Source organism: Ovis canadensis, chromosome 19 (assembly GCF_042477335.2).
Source record: "Ovis canadensis isolate MfBH-ARS-UI-01 breed Bighorn chromosome 19, ARS-UI_OviCan_v2, whole genome shotgun sequence".
Taxonomy (NCBI): Eukaryota; Metazoa; Chordata; class Mammalia; order Artiodactyla; family Bovidae; genus Ovis; species Ovis canadensis.
Window position 1 is genome coordinate 30935412 of NC_091263.1, and position 14586 is coordinate 30949997.

At 42.0% G+C, this 14586-nt stretch overlaps 1 protein-coding gene across 12 annotated transcripts; it reads right to left on the reverse strand.

Moving 5' to 3' along the window:
* Positions 1–613: 613 nt before the first annotated feature.
* LOC138424236 (zinc finger protein with KRAB and SCAN domains 7-like) lies at positions 614–14089 on the reverse strand. 12 transcript variants are annotated; one of them, XM_069560809.1, is made up of 4 exons: positions 13976–14083; positions 13737–13772; positions 7247–7373; positions 1772–5067 (listed from the first exon to the last, which is right to left on the reverse strand). In XM_069560809.1, the coding sequence occupies exons 3-4, from the start codon at positions 7344–7346 to the stop codon at positions 3614–3616; spliced, it is 1554 nt and encodes a 517-aa protein (XP_069416910.1). In that variant the 5' UTR covers positions 7347–7373; positions 13737–13772; positions 13976–14083; the 3' UTR covers positions 1772–3613. The 12 variants fall into 12 exon arrangements, with proteins under 12 accessions (XP_069416914.1, XP_069416909.1, XP_069416910.1 ...); XM_069560806.1 differs by having other exon boundaries at positions 7247–7413; positions 13976–14069; XM_069560811.1 differs by having other exon boundaries at positions 1772–5064; positions 13976–14062.
* Positions 14090–14586: the final 497 nt, after the last annotated feature.

Below are 14586 nucleotides of genomic sequence, written 5' to 3' on the forward strand. Positions count from 1 at the left end.
CATAAAAAAACAATAATATCAGGTTCAGAGAGTTCCTCAGAGCGTGACACATCCTAACTCCACAGAGACAGCAGTTCTTGTGCTCGGGACCCTCTGAGATCTTACTCTATGTATCCATCCTCATAACCTTTTATAAAAAAAAAAAGAAAATGTAAGTAAACTGTTTTCCTGAGTTCTGTGAACCACTCTAGCAAATTAAACCCAAAAGGGGGTTGTTGGAACCTCTGATCTACAGCTGGTTAGTCAATAGGGCAGGTGATAACCTGGGCTTGGAACTAGTATCTAAAGTTGGTGTGTATCTTGTGAGACCAATTGCTTAACCTGTGCAGTTTGACACTATCTCCAGAGTGTCAGAACTGAGCTAAATTGCGGGACACTCAGCTGGTTTTGCAGAGAATTAGTGTGGGGGAAATTACCCACATTTGGTGACCCCAAATGTCAGAAGGGAAATGTTCTGTGTGAATAGTAAAGAAGACCCAGGAGAGGGACTTCCCCAGTGGCCCAGTGGTTAAGACTTTGCTTTTCAATGCAGTGGGTACAGGTTCGACCCCTGGTAGGGGAACTAAGATCCCACATGCCTCACGACCAAAAAACCAGACATAAAACTGAAGTAGTATTTTAACAAATTCAATAAAGACTTAAAAAAAAAATCTCCATTAAAAAAAAAGTTTAATAGAAAAAAAAGACCCGTTCTTGGGGTTTAAAAAAAAAAAAAGACACAGGAGAGAAACACAGGAGGGAAGAACTGTGGGTTTTTATCGACATCCAATGTCTATACCGTATAAACACGCAAAACTGTATTTGGGAAGCATATAACCTGTCTGATTTTACGGGTTCATAGCTGAAGAGGAATCGCCTCAGCTTGAATTTGACCTATATCTGACTTAGATAATGTTTAGATGAGACTTTGGACTTCAGACTTTAAATCTAAAGTGAATTAAGACTTTGGGGCTGCTAGGATGGAATTATTTTGTAAATGAAAAGGACCTGAATTTCAGGAAGCCAGAGGCAGAATGTATGGACTGAATGTCTGTGTTTTTGAAATTCATGTGTTAAAGCCCTAATCACCATAATCCACCTAAGGGTGATCCTATGTAGAGTTGGGCTTTGAGGAAGTAACTCAAAATAGATTAGTTTATGTGGGTAGGGCACTCATGATGGACTTAATGTTCTTATTAGAAGAGGAAGGGACTTCACTGATGTCCAGTGGCTAAGACTCTATGATCCCAATGCAGTGGGCCTGGGTTCCATACTGGGTCAGGGAACTATATCCCACACGCTGCAACTAAAGATCCTGCACACTACAACAAAGATCAAAGATCCCAAATGCCGCAACTAAGATCTGGTAAAGCCAAATAAATAAAAACAAATACTGGAAAAGAAAAAGGAGGAAGAGACAGCTGCTCTCTTTCTCTGCAATACAAGGATATAGCAAGGAAGCAGCTGGCTGCAGCCAGGACTCAAAGGATTCGTACCAGAACCTGACCATGCTGGCAACTTGATCTTGGATTTCCCAGCCTCTGAGGAATAAATGTTTGTTAAGCCACCACTCCATGGCATTTTGTTACAGCAAGTCCAACTAAGACACCTGCTAAAGATATGTCCCTCCCAATCCCCTTCTTCCCCAAAAGGGATCAAGCCCAGTTATCTTTACTCTTCAAAGAATATCTCCCTTATTATGCAAACTCTTTCAGGTATCAAAAGGGAAACAAACTCCCAAATTAATTTTGCTTAGCAAATTGAATTCAGTTCTGTACTTCAAAAATAAGATACAATCACCATGAGAAAACAGATTTTATTCCAGAACACAAGAAAACTTCAATTATTTGGAAACCTGCCAACAAAATTGATACAAAAAGAGTAAAGGATAAGACCTATGAAATTTTACCAAGAGATTTTTAAAGTTTTTGATAGAACTTGGCATCCATTCCTAATGAAAACTTAAGTATGATAACTTCCTACAGTATGTGTACACTACATGTCAAGTACTGTTTCGAGTGCCTTACACTTATAAATGAATTTTATCCTCAAGGCCCTATGAGGTAGCTCCATTTTACACATGGAAGACAAAAGAAAGGGCACTCATGATAGAGTTTATGTTGTTATTAAAAGGGACTTCCCTGGTGGTCCAGTAGCTTATGCAAGATTACACATCTAAGGAAAGTGATGGAGGCAGGATTTGAACCTAGGTTTCCAGGCACAAAATCTGTGCTCTTTACCACTGTAACATATTGCTCCTTCTAAAAACAGGAATAGAAGAAAACTTCCTTAACACAGTATTTATCAGAAAGAATGAGGGTGAACCACATATACAACTGTGACATGCTGAAAAACCTTTCTTGAAATTAGGAACAAGACATGGAATATGCCTGTTATTCAGTGTTCAACTTATTTTTTAATATTCATGCTATTCAACATAAGTGGCATACAGATTGGAAATTAAGAGAACACTAACCGTTACTGTTTTATTGTATACCTAGAAAAGCTAGGAAATGAAACTAAATAATTCTTCAAACCCAAATTAATTAAATGAGGTAACTGGATCCAGGTAAAAATGTTTTTAAATCAGTTAACTTTTAAAATACTAGCAATAGCCAATAGAAATTGAGGTGTAGTGTTCAAATGTAGCTCCTTTTCCTCCAACCAAGAGCCTGAGTGCTTTCCTAGGAAGTGAGGACATTCATTTCTATTGAGAACTTACTGGGGCTGCTGGTGGTCAGCTCACAGTTATGAGCAGTGCTGGACCTGTCCCCTCAGAGACTCAGTGTGGTAGGGTATGAGCAGAACCAGAAGATAACAAATTAAAACATTCAACAGACAAGAGTTTCTTAAGATATGACCAGCCACATTCAAATCAGAGTTGAGAGCTGGACCCGTGTGTTCATATGGGGTCTCCCCTGGAACCTGGGAGTTTCCAAAGTAAAACACTTTAAAAAAATAAAGTCCGGGATCTTAAAGGTTCAAGGGACACAGACTGGCAAACAGGAAGAAAAGCTTTTCTTCCTAGAGACCACAAGTGGTGAGGGTCTAAATTAAACCAAGCTTTAAAAGGGCCATACTCAAGAGGTAGGAAGAATGACTTAGTCTTAGAGGATGACTTTATATAAACGGTAAAATGGAGGAGATCCAGTGGTTCAAACAGTCCAGGACTTTGTGCCTTCATTTCTGAGGGCATAGGTTCTATCCCTGGTTGGGGAACCAAGATCCTGCAAGCTGCCTGATGCAGCCAAAAAAAGAAAAAGGAAAAGGAAACCTGTAAGCACGTGAAACATGTAGTCCTTATTTCCCCAAAAGGAGGAGGAAGATTCCACTGTTACTCTAACTCTTCCACCTCTGTGACCAGCAGCAAGCATTTGGAGATGGTCTATATTTTTTTTTCTAATTTTTTTTCTTTATGGTAGCCACACTGTGTGGCATGTGGAATCTTCATTCCCAAACCAGGAATCAAAACTCATGCCCCCCATTTTGGGAGCTCAGAGCCTTAACCACTGGACCACCAGGGAAGTCCTGGGATGGTATACATGGAACAGGTGGTTCCAAGTAGAGATCAAGATGAACATAATTATATAGAAACTTTAACCTAAAGTTTCTTGCTGTCTTAGAGAATCATGTCTTAAGAAGCAGACCGAGCCAGACCTGAGTGCTTCTCTCCAGCGTGAGTTCGCTGGTGGTGATTGAAAGTAGAACGCTGACTAAAGGCTTTCCCACACTCGATACATTCATAGGGCTTCTCTCCAGTATGAACTCTTTGGTGCACGGTGAGTTGTGAGCTATCACGAAAGGCTTTCTCACAATCTTTGCATTTATAGGGCTTCTCCCCAGTATGGGTTCTCTGATGTACCATAAGGCTAGAATTATGAGTGAAGACCTTTCCACACTCATTACATTCATAAGGTTTCTCACCAGTGTGAATTCGCTGATGAATAATGAGGTACGAGTTTTGATTGAAGGATTTTCCACAATCATTGCATTTATAGGGCTTTTCACCGGTGTGAAGTCGCTGATGTCGAGTGAGACATTTACTCAGACTGAATGCCTTACCACACACATTACATTCAAAAGGTTTTTCTCCAGTATGAATTCGCTCATGGTCAGCAAGTTGAGAAATCTGACTGAAGGCTTTCACACATTTGCTACACTTGTATGGTTTTTTCCCGGTATGGAGACTCTGATGTCGAGTAAGACATTTACTCCGACTGAAGGCCTTGCCACATTCATTACACTCATAAGGCTTCTCCCCAGTGTGGATTCTCTGATGGTCAATAAGATTTCTGTTAGAACAGAAAGCTTTCCCACACTCCTCACACTTGTAAGGTTTCTTACCAGTGTGAAGTACCTGATGGCGGATAAGGCTTTTATTCCGACTAAAGAGTGCTCCACACTCATTGCATCCATATGGTTTTTCCCCAGTATGAGTTCTCTGGTGGTCAAAGAGTTTGGAACTTTCATTGAAAGCTTTTCCACATTCATTACATTTATATGGTTTCTCCCCAGTATGAAGTCTCTGGTGTTGAATGAGATGGGAGCTGTGGCGATAGGTCTTTCCGCAATCACTGCATTCATAAGGTTTTTCCCCTGTATGGATTCTGAGGTGGACAATGAGCTGAGAGGTCTGCCTAAAGGTCTTGCCACACTCAGTACACTCATATGGTTTTTCTCCAGTGTGGATTCTCTGATGCCCAATGAGGTGTGAACTCCAATTAAAAGCTTTGCCACATTCATCACATTGATATAATTTCTGTCCCTTCAGAACTCCCTGATGTTTTGAGAGACCGGAGGACAGATCTGGATGTCCCCCAAGTTTCTTATACTCATCACATCGATCCTTTGTGGATTTCTCTTTATCCTCCTGTGTTATCTCTAAGAAATCACTTTCTAGTCTGGTTCCTTCTTCATCTGAGGGTTGAACTTTTAGTTTTTCTAAAGCTTCTTCACAGGCAGTCCCAGCTTCTGGTCCTCCAAGAATCAGTCTACAACGTATGCCTGAGGTCCTGTCAGCTGACTTTGACTCTTCAGAAATGTCCTGCTTCGGAGACAACTGTGAACTTGCCATCCTGTTTTCACCTGCTGCCAAAAGACAGAAGAAAACAATTGTCACTCACTTCTTGTCCTGTTGAGGAAATGAACTGTCAGGAGTCTATGTAGCTTAAAAAAAAATTCACATTGAGGGTACGGAATAAGGAGACACACTGAGAACAGGAGGGAAAAAGCAAAGCTATCAGGACAGAGGGATGTGGAGCCAGCACAGCCAGGTGAGCAGACCAACTGAAAGGCAAGAGACCAGACTGTAAAGAACAGTGTGATCTCCCGGAAGTCACTTAGATGTGGGTCTCCTTAGTAAAATTATGATCTCTCGGGTCCACTCCAACCATGACACTGTACGGCTCCACAGTTCACAGCAAAGATGTCGAGGAGAGTGGTGGTAAATACTTTAAACTAAATATGAAAAACATGTAGGCAAACATGAGAGTTGAAGGGAATATGTGTTACGAGGGCACAATCAGGAAAAAGTGCACAAAAAGGAGTGATTCTGGTATGAAAGAATAGTAACAATATTTGGAGAAGCTATGGGTTCAAAAAGGCTGGGAAAATGTGCTGAAGGAGAGAGTGAAAGTGAAAGTGAAGTGGCTCAGTCATGTCCGACTCTTTGTGATCCCATGGACTGTAGCCTACCAAGCTCCTCCCTCCAAGGGATTCTCCTGGCAAGAGTACTGGAATGGGTTGCCATTTCCTTCTCCAGGGGATCTTCCTGACCCAAGGATCGAACCAGGGTCTCCCACATTCCAGGTAGACACTTTAACCTCTGAGCCACAAGGAGAGAGTAGAGCTCTAAAATTGGTGACGTCCTAGTCTCTGGAGCACTGGGCTAGGAGGTGCCAGTAGGTACTCCTATGAAACTTAACAAAGGCAATAATTTGAAATATAAATCAAAGTACATGTTTTGTAGCTTGATAACCTAGAATCATAATGAGACTGAATAGCTGAGTATTTGCTTTTGAATTCTGGAATTTAATATAAAAGCTGGGAAAGGCAGAGCATTCATGGTCATAGGTAAACACAAAAATATTGGTTCCTTTCAATCACATCTTAACCAGGCTACAAGCTATCATACCATCTCAGCATATGGAAAATGAAAGGTATCTGGTCCTTTAATTCTAAGCCCACCCTCTCCAGAGTAGGTTACTGTCCTAGACCAGTCAACCCCAGAACCTCCTCTGACAACAGCCCCTTTCAGGAAGCAGCCCTGCCCTAGTCTTTCTGAAGGGGAAGCTGAGAAAACCATGTTTTGTGCAAAGCAACCCAAATCATCCCAGGATGGACAAGGACCAAGACTAGGTGATTGGACCAGGGCCAAGCACCAGACCCAAGTGCAGCTTATAAAGTAGTCATCAGCTCTGGGTGACCTGGAACAAAGTTCTGCCCAAAGAAATATGATATTTAATGGCTGAACCACCAATGGAGTCCCTTTCTACATAAATTCTGAACTGAATGTAGGACAAAATGAAAGAAATTACAAGTAGTAGCTCAAGTTGAAATGATGCATGGAGAGAAGAAATCCATCAGGAACCCCAGGAAACAGAACATATGAGGAAATAGGAAGTCTAATGAAGAAAGAGCTTGGAGGGGGACAAAAGATTCAGAGTAAAGAGAATGGCCATCAGTGAGAATAGAAAAACAGATACACAGGACACGGCTGTCTTACAACACTGCCGTAAAAATCCTTTTACTTCTGCTGCTGGGTTGGAAAGATTCCTTGGCGCAGGGAAAGGCTACCCACTCCAGCATTCTGGCCTAGAGAATTCCATGGACTGTATAGTCCATGGGGTCACAAAGAGTTGGACACGACTGAGCAACTTTCACTGTCACTTTTCTGCTGCTGAGGCTCCCAAGTCCTCACAAAGCTTTGTTTCCCAAAGCCTGGTCTGGCTGGTGAGTCTAACCCCTCAGTCTTATTCTAAGTAACTTAGCTCGTGACTTACAGTAATTGAATGGCTCTCTATTCCTTCCAACTACAAACTCAACTAAACCAGCTCACTTCAATTAATAAGGAAGTACAGAGAACCGTCTGAGCCATCAGGGAAGTCACAGAGAATGTTAATAACTATCAAAGTGAGTGATGATACAGAGAGATTCATTATACTATTTTCTCCATTCTCTTTATATTTTCATAATTAAAAGAATAAGAACATAGCAAAGAAAATGTAAAGAAGCTAGACTCTAAGTTATTCGGGAGCAGAGTCATTACCCAATGGGGCCAGGCTGCAGCAATTTTCCAGCATGATGTTCCAGTACAGGGCTCTCTGGCTGAGTGCTGTACCTTTCCACTTCTTCAGAGTATAGTTCATAGACAGAAACTCCAACTCTGCAGCCTCCTGGAATGACAAGCTTCTACTGCTCAGGGACATTCGCAGCCTGAGGGGCAGAGTCAACAAGGGTACCAAGACAGGGTTGAGACCCTGGGGCCAAAGGGGTGGTGGGATAGAAAGAAGCTGGGAGGACACAGTAACAAAAGGACACGTTCAGGGTAAGATAACAGTCCATGAACTCAGTGGACAGGACCAAGTCCAGGGGAAGCAGTTAGGAAGAGAAGTCACAGGAGCAGACTCTGAATGGGCCAGAGCCCTGGAGGTGAGGTCATGCTATTCCTGGGCCATAGACTTGGAACCCAGGAAGCTCACCTGGGGCCTGACCATCTGGAAAATTCACTGGAAATTCAAGGATTCCAGCACAATGGGGGGAAAAAAAAAAAAAAAACACCAACCCTTGAAAAAATAAAATTAAGTTGAAGAACTCACACTTCACAATTTCAAAACTTGTTTGACAAAACAGCACTGATCAGGACTGTGTGATACACACCTAGATCAGTGACATAGGTAAGGGTCCAGAAGTAAACATCTACAGTTAATTTTTTTTTTTTCTGGCTGTACTGCATAGCATGTAGGATCTTAGTTCCCCAACAGGGATTGAACCTGTGTCCTCTGCATTGGAAGGACACAGTCTTAACCACTAGACCACTAGGGTAGTCTCCTAAGGTCAACTTATTTTTTAAATATATTTTAAATTTATATATGTATTTTATTTGGCTGCACTGGGTCTTAGTTGCAGCATGTAGGATCCACTTCCCTGACTAGGGATCAAACCCGGGCCCCCTATATTGGGGGCATCGAGTCCCAGACACTGGACCACCAGCAAAATCCCCGTCAACTTATTTTTTATTGAAGTCCCAAGACCACTCAAAGGGGAAAGAAGATACTTTTCAACAAATGGTGCTGGAACAACTGGATATACACATTCGAAAAATGAGGTTATACCTTTACCTCAATCCACATATAAAAATTATATGGACAGTAGGCTTTGGCACCTGTTGCAAATTAGCCCCACTGCTCTGTGTATCAAATCATATATGACAGCTAGCTTCCCCTGAGAGCATGGAACCCTCCAACTTCCACCACTTTTAAGCACATTTTTAAAAAATCAGTATCCTCATCCATGATTAAAACAGAGACCATCATCTCCTACATTTGCTACAAACCAATACCTAGTCAATGTCTCCGGGACTCAGTGAGTGCTGGGAGGACTGTCAGCTGAAATGGGAAGAAGGCTCACATGGGAATGCTTGTCACCACCCAGATAAAAGAAACTGCAGTGCTGTCACAGGGTCATGGAGAGTCAAGTGAAGAACTACTTGAGGATCGCGCATGATGAGGAAGTTGAAGTTTTGGCAGAGAAATGAAGCTTTGCTGTGATAGAAAAAGGCAGGGCCTTCACCAGATAAATTTGCACAACAGACTGGGGAAGAGAAAGATGTTCAGGTGAAGAGAAATCCAGGAGTAAGACTCAGGACAATGAACTGGAGACCAGAGAGAAGTATTGTGAAGAAACGTACCAGCAGGAAATATAAAGCACTGACATATCTTAGTGAAACAAGCACCAAACGTAAGCCTCTGAGCTGACCTGCTGTGAAGCAGCTGCTACAGAAATGTCCAAGGAGGTCAGTGAAGTATTTGAAAGAGATAATGCCAAAGACCAGCAGAAAAACGACGGCAACTGCCTGCGGATATGGCAAAAGAACACAGTCCTTTGAGCCCAGCCTCTGAAACCATGAACATGGATAAAAGCTAATGACTGCTTCTGCCACGAGAGGACAAAGCAAGAAGGCCATCTATGAACCAGGAAGCAGGTTCTCCCCAGACACCTAATCTGCCAGCACCTTGACAGTGGACTTTACAGTCTCTAGAACTATGAGAAATAAATTTCTGTTGTTCATAAGGCATCCAGTCTATGGCATTCTGTTACAGCAGCCCAACCAGATTAAGACTTTGAGAAAGAGCTTTCTTTAAATTTCTATTTATCAAAGTCCCAGAGTTAAGCCTGGCCTGGCTAACACATCTCTTTGTGAACCAATCACTGTGACGAGGTGATAAAATGCTCTGATGGGTCACATCTGAGTATCTGCCACTAGAATATCCTGGAAGGGGAACTGAATGCATCAAAACCTCAGGAGCACATGGACTGAGAGTAGAGACAGTAGTTCTCCCCAAGCTGAGGTATTATAATCAAAAGAAAGGGGCCTGTGTACCAGACAGACAGAAAGAAAACAGACATTGCTACCAAACGAACTTGGGTCCACTTGCTCTGATGCAGTAAAGCCAATGTACTAAAGCAGCATTAAAAAAAAAAAAAAAAAAAGCTAATGACCTCCTGGGCCTTTCAAAGTCTAAATGAAAGCCTCACAGCACAGTAAATAAAGATGGAGGCCAGTGAGCTGAAACTGCCCAATTAAATTCAGGTATTCTAATGCCTCTGGGTTCGTCCCAGATCCCATTCAGCTTTTGAGGACAGAAGAAAACATCAACTTGTTAAGATGACACCATAAATGGGAGCCCCCAGACTGGGGGGCAACCTGAGATGGATCAGGCCTCTTCTCCCCAGCTTCATCCCTTCACTCAGTTTCATTCCTAAATGAAAATGGCCTGGAAAAGAACCAGGGAAATCCCTGGGCAGTTTTCAGGAATATTTTCTTCTTTCTGTCATTTGGCTTTAATACAAAGTAATTCTGACTTCCTTTTAAAATTCTCTTAAATAAGTAGTCTCTTATTCTTGTGTTTTTCCTGCTGGTGAGAAGGTGTGTGCTGTGTTTAGTCGCTCAGTCGTGTCCAACTCTTTGCGATCCCATGGACTGCAGCCTGCCAGGTTCCTCTGTCCATGGGCATTCTCCAGGCAAGAATACTGGAATGGATTGCCATTCCCTTCTCCAGGGGCTCTTCCCAACCCAAGGATCAAACTCAGGTCTCCTGCATTACAGGCAGATTCTTTACCAACTGAGCCAGCAGGGAAGCCCCCAATGAGAGGGTACATAAGGTTTATTTTATACACTGATAATATGTAAACTAGTTTCTAAGACAATTAGAAACTAAAGCAAGACTGCTTCTAGTACACATTAAAATGTTAAAATTTTATTTATACCGATTTAGAAATGAACTCAATCTAGTGCCCAAAATTTGATTTCTCAATACCACTTCTACAAAAAAATGAAACCAAGAATCCTTGCAGAAATTATTGACTCCAGGGCTGGAGAGGTGAAAATATAAGACGAGTATCTTGTGGTACCTAAAAATCAGGGAAAGACACAAAAAAGGATGGGAACGTGTAAGGGGAAACAGGAGCCAATTTGAAAGATGCCCAATGGCTAAAGGTAGAATAATTAATGCCACAAAATAAATAACAGCACAGCTCAATATACTCCCCAAATAAACACCCAACATCACACACTGATGTAACTGATATAACTAAGTAACTGAACAAGCGGGAGAGAAGGCACAACTCTTCCTCACAAAGGATTCCAGTTAATAAATGTAGAAGAAAAACACACGAAATGAAAAGCTCCTAGGAGAACATCACAATAACAACTGCTGTAGGCAAGAGTCCACCAAGAAATGGTAATTAGTAGGAAAAGCATATTTCTATGCAAAGTCTCAAAGTGTCTACCTCAAAATAATTGCTAATTACAAAGGAAAGACAGTGACTTTACAATCATTAATCCTTGGCAGAAATACTGGATCAAGAGTAATATCACCAGTAAGAAGACATATGGATGTCAACCTCAATCTAAGCAGGAGAACATGTGACAAAACCAAATCGAGAGGGTCAGTCTAAAATTACAAATATAAAATACTTCAAAAGTGTCGAGATTGTAAAAATCAAGTAAAACTGAGGAGCTGTCACAGACTGAAAGGGAGCTAGGAGACATGACAATTAGATGGAATGAGGGATTCTAGACTGGGTTCTGAAACAGGAAAAGAACATTAGCTAGCCAATCAGGAGCTCTAGATAAATCAGTAGTTTAATTACTAGTACTGGACCACTGGAAATGTCTCAAGTTTGATGACTGTCCTATGGTTATGCATGACATTGCCTTTAGGTATACCAGGTAAAGATACAAGGGAACTCTACAAAATTCTGACAGTCTTTGTGAGTCTACAATTATTCTAAATAAAAAGGTTTTCAAACTGAGGTTTGAGTTGTTACTGTGTTTACTTCTATCTAGAAATAGTAATGTCTATATACTAAGGATTAACTTGGCAATAAGGGTATTGAATAGAGGCTACCCAGGTGGCACAGTGGTAAAGAGCCACCTACCACTGCAGTAAATGTGGGTGATCCCTAGGTTGGGAAGATCCCCTGGAGGAGGAAATAGCAACCTACTCCATTACTCTTGCCTGGAAAATTCCATGGACAGAGGAGCCTGGCAGGCTAGAGTAGAACACGACTGAGCTGCGGGCACGCGCGCGTGCACATACACACACACACCACACAAATAATTACTGAGCACCTACTACCTTCTTAGACACCATGGTCTCCGCAGTGAATAAAGCAGACAAAATGCACTAACTTAAGTAGCTTATAAGAAGATAGACAATAAGATAAAGACAGTGTCAGGTGCTATGTAGCAAAATAAAACAAGGAAGAAGGCTAAAAGGCCTAAAATCAGGCAAGGTAAAGTATAAGCTCAAAATGCTATCTAGGGAACTCCTTGGTGGTTCAGTGGTTAGGATTTGGCACTTTCACTCCTGAGGGCACAGTTTTGATCCCTGGTTGAGGAACTACGATCTTGCTAGCTGCACACAGGGACCCGGAAAAAAAAAAAAAAATCAGTCTAGAGCACATAATGACTCATTTGAGGGACCTTTTTCAGATTGTTTCCAATATTAAAAACACTGAAGATTATAAAGTAATGAATTATATTCTATTACATCTGTATTTTTGCTCTGGAGCATGACATCACAGAATGCTCACATACTAACATTCCTGGATACCAGGAGTCACAGAACTGTGGCAGTTACCATTTTTCAGTTTTTATCAGTTTCCCTTATCAGTTTCCCTTACTTGTAAGTACACATAGAGATTTATCTTCAAAACAGTCCCACAGTCTTTTTGGCTAACTTTTTGAACCAAAAGCTGTCTGCCTTTCTTCAGCATTAAGAAACAGATGTCAAAGCAGTCTCACTTGTCAGTTCCTGAATGTGCACACAGATATTTATGTGTGTAACAAAGGGAAATTCCCTGAAATCCTTGAGCAAATTACTTACTTGCAAAATAAGAGACCTAACATTAAGGAGTTTTTCGTTTTGGAACTGAGGCAGGCTGGGACTTGGGACCCTTTGTTGCAGTGCTTGCACCTGAACGAACATTTCCTCCAGCAACGAAATACAAAGAAACTACAAGGGTCTAAAAATAACTGCGCACATTTGCATGTGGGGCATATTATGAACGATAAGCTACAAAAAGACCAAAAACCCAACTGCCACTTCTGAGGAGCTGGAAGCAAAAGCAAAGTATTGCCCAAGCACCCCTGCACACAGCATCAACCAAGAAGGTGGATAGACCACCTAAGTCATCCCTCCAGCCAGATCCCTGGAAGCACTTCTACCCTCATTCTCTGTAAGGAACCACCCTCACCCGATAGGAAACAAAGGAACCTGTTAACTTGTTTTCACTCCCTTCTGCTGCCACATAAATTCCAGTAAAGCCTTGACAGAATTTCAACTTTTATTAAGGAGACCAAGAACTCCAGTTCGTAACAAAAGTCCAAACAATTTGAAAAAGAGCACGGTTCTTTTCCTTGCCACTACTCTTAACTTAGTAAGGAGAACATTTTCTTATTTTTGAGGTCTATGTAAGTCAGAAGACAGAGTGGTTTTAGGTTAGTGCTGTTACTTGTGTTTAAAAACTGCATTTTATACATACTACCCTCTCTTTATTTTGAAAACAGACATAATCACCCGAATGAAGCTTTTGGTATTTTTCTGCACAAATGTCACTTGCTTAATTTACAGCTTCATGCAATATCTACTATAGGAAACTGCAAACAAAATGTTTAATTATAGCTGCACATATGTGACTCAGTGGCGTCTAATGCTGGCAACAATTTTAACCAATATATTAAATGCATTCCAGAAATTGAAGACATCATTTTCAGAAAGCAACAGTATGAAGGTACTTAATATCACTGAATTATACACTTCAAATGGTTAAAATGGCAACATTTACCATGATACATGAAAATTTATTACAACTGTTTTGCTATACCAAAAAATTAATAGTGCTTGTTTTCTAATAAAAAATATATACTCGTGTAAGAGTTTGCGAAATCATGCACAAATTTTAAAGAGTCAGGAAGACTTCAATTAACGGATTGTGATTACTCTTCCTTTTCTTAGGGTCACCCGACTCACCTAGTTATCTGTGATGAACACGCTTTGTTTGCATAACTGGCAGAGGAGATAAAATTCAGAAACCATTTCTTCAAATTCGCGCCCCGGACGCCAGGAGCAGCGAAGAACCTGGGCAGGTTGATCTCCAAAGCCAGATCCTTGCCAGGGCGCAGCCTCCAGGCCGATCCTCACCCGCCACTCCCCGGGGAACTTCGCACCCGCACAGTAGCCCCCACTGCCTCCACTGTCGCCCCGCTCACCAGCTCCAGAGGCCGCAAAACTCTCAGTGCCCTGACTGCTCGACCCACCACACTCCACACTCTTCCAACCCGGCTCTTCGCCGCTCCGTAGCGCGCATGCGCATCGCCGCTCCAGGCCTCTCTAGGAAGTTGGGAGGGCCAACTTCTCGGCTTCTCCCGGGCCCCAGTGCCCTGCTGGAAGGCCTCTTGAGCTCAGCCCAGAGGCTTGTCGCCACACACCCCCACCTAACCCACTGGACGCCTGCCTTCTGTTCCTCCCACAGTGAAATGCCTTCCCACCACAACTAGAGAAAGCCCTCGTGCATCAACGAAGACCCATAACGTCGCCTACTTTTGAGGACGGGGATACTAAAATTCCTTACGGCTAGTTGGACAATAGGGAGAGACCCAAAAAGGAGCCGAGCCCTGATACTCCAAGGAGCTTGTAAATTATCTAGATATGAGGCCTCCACGATGTCTCCATCTGTTATTGGAGGTTTGCCACGGTTAAGCCTAGTCTTTCCTGAGACGATCTAGCAGATTACTCTGTGCTCCAATAACACCAGTGTTCCATACACTGATGCATCTACAGAGTAAGCATGTAGAACTTCATTACTGAGTGGATGTTTCCT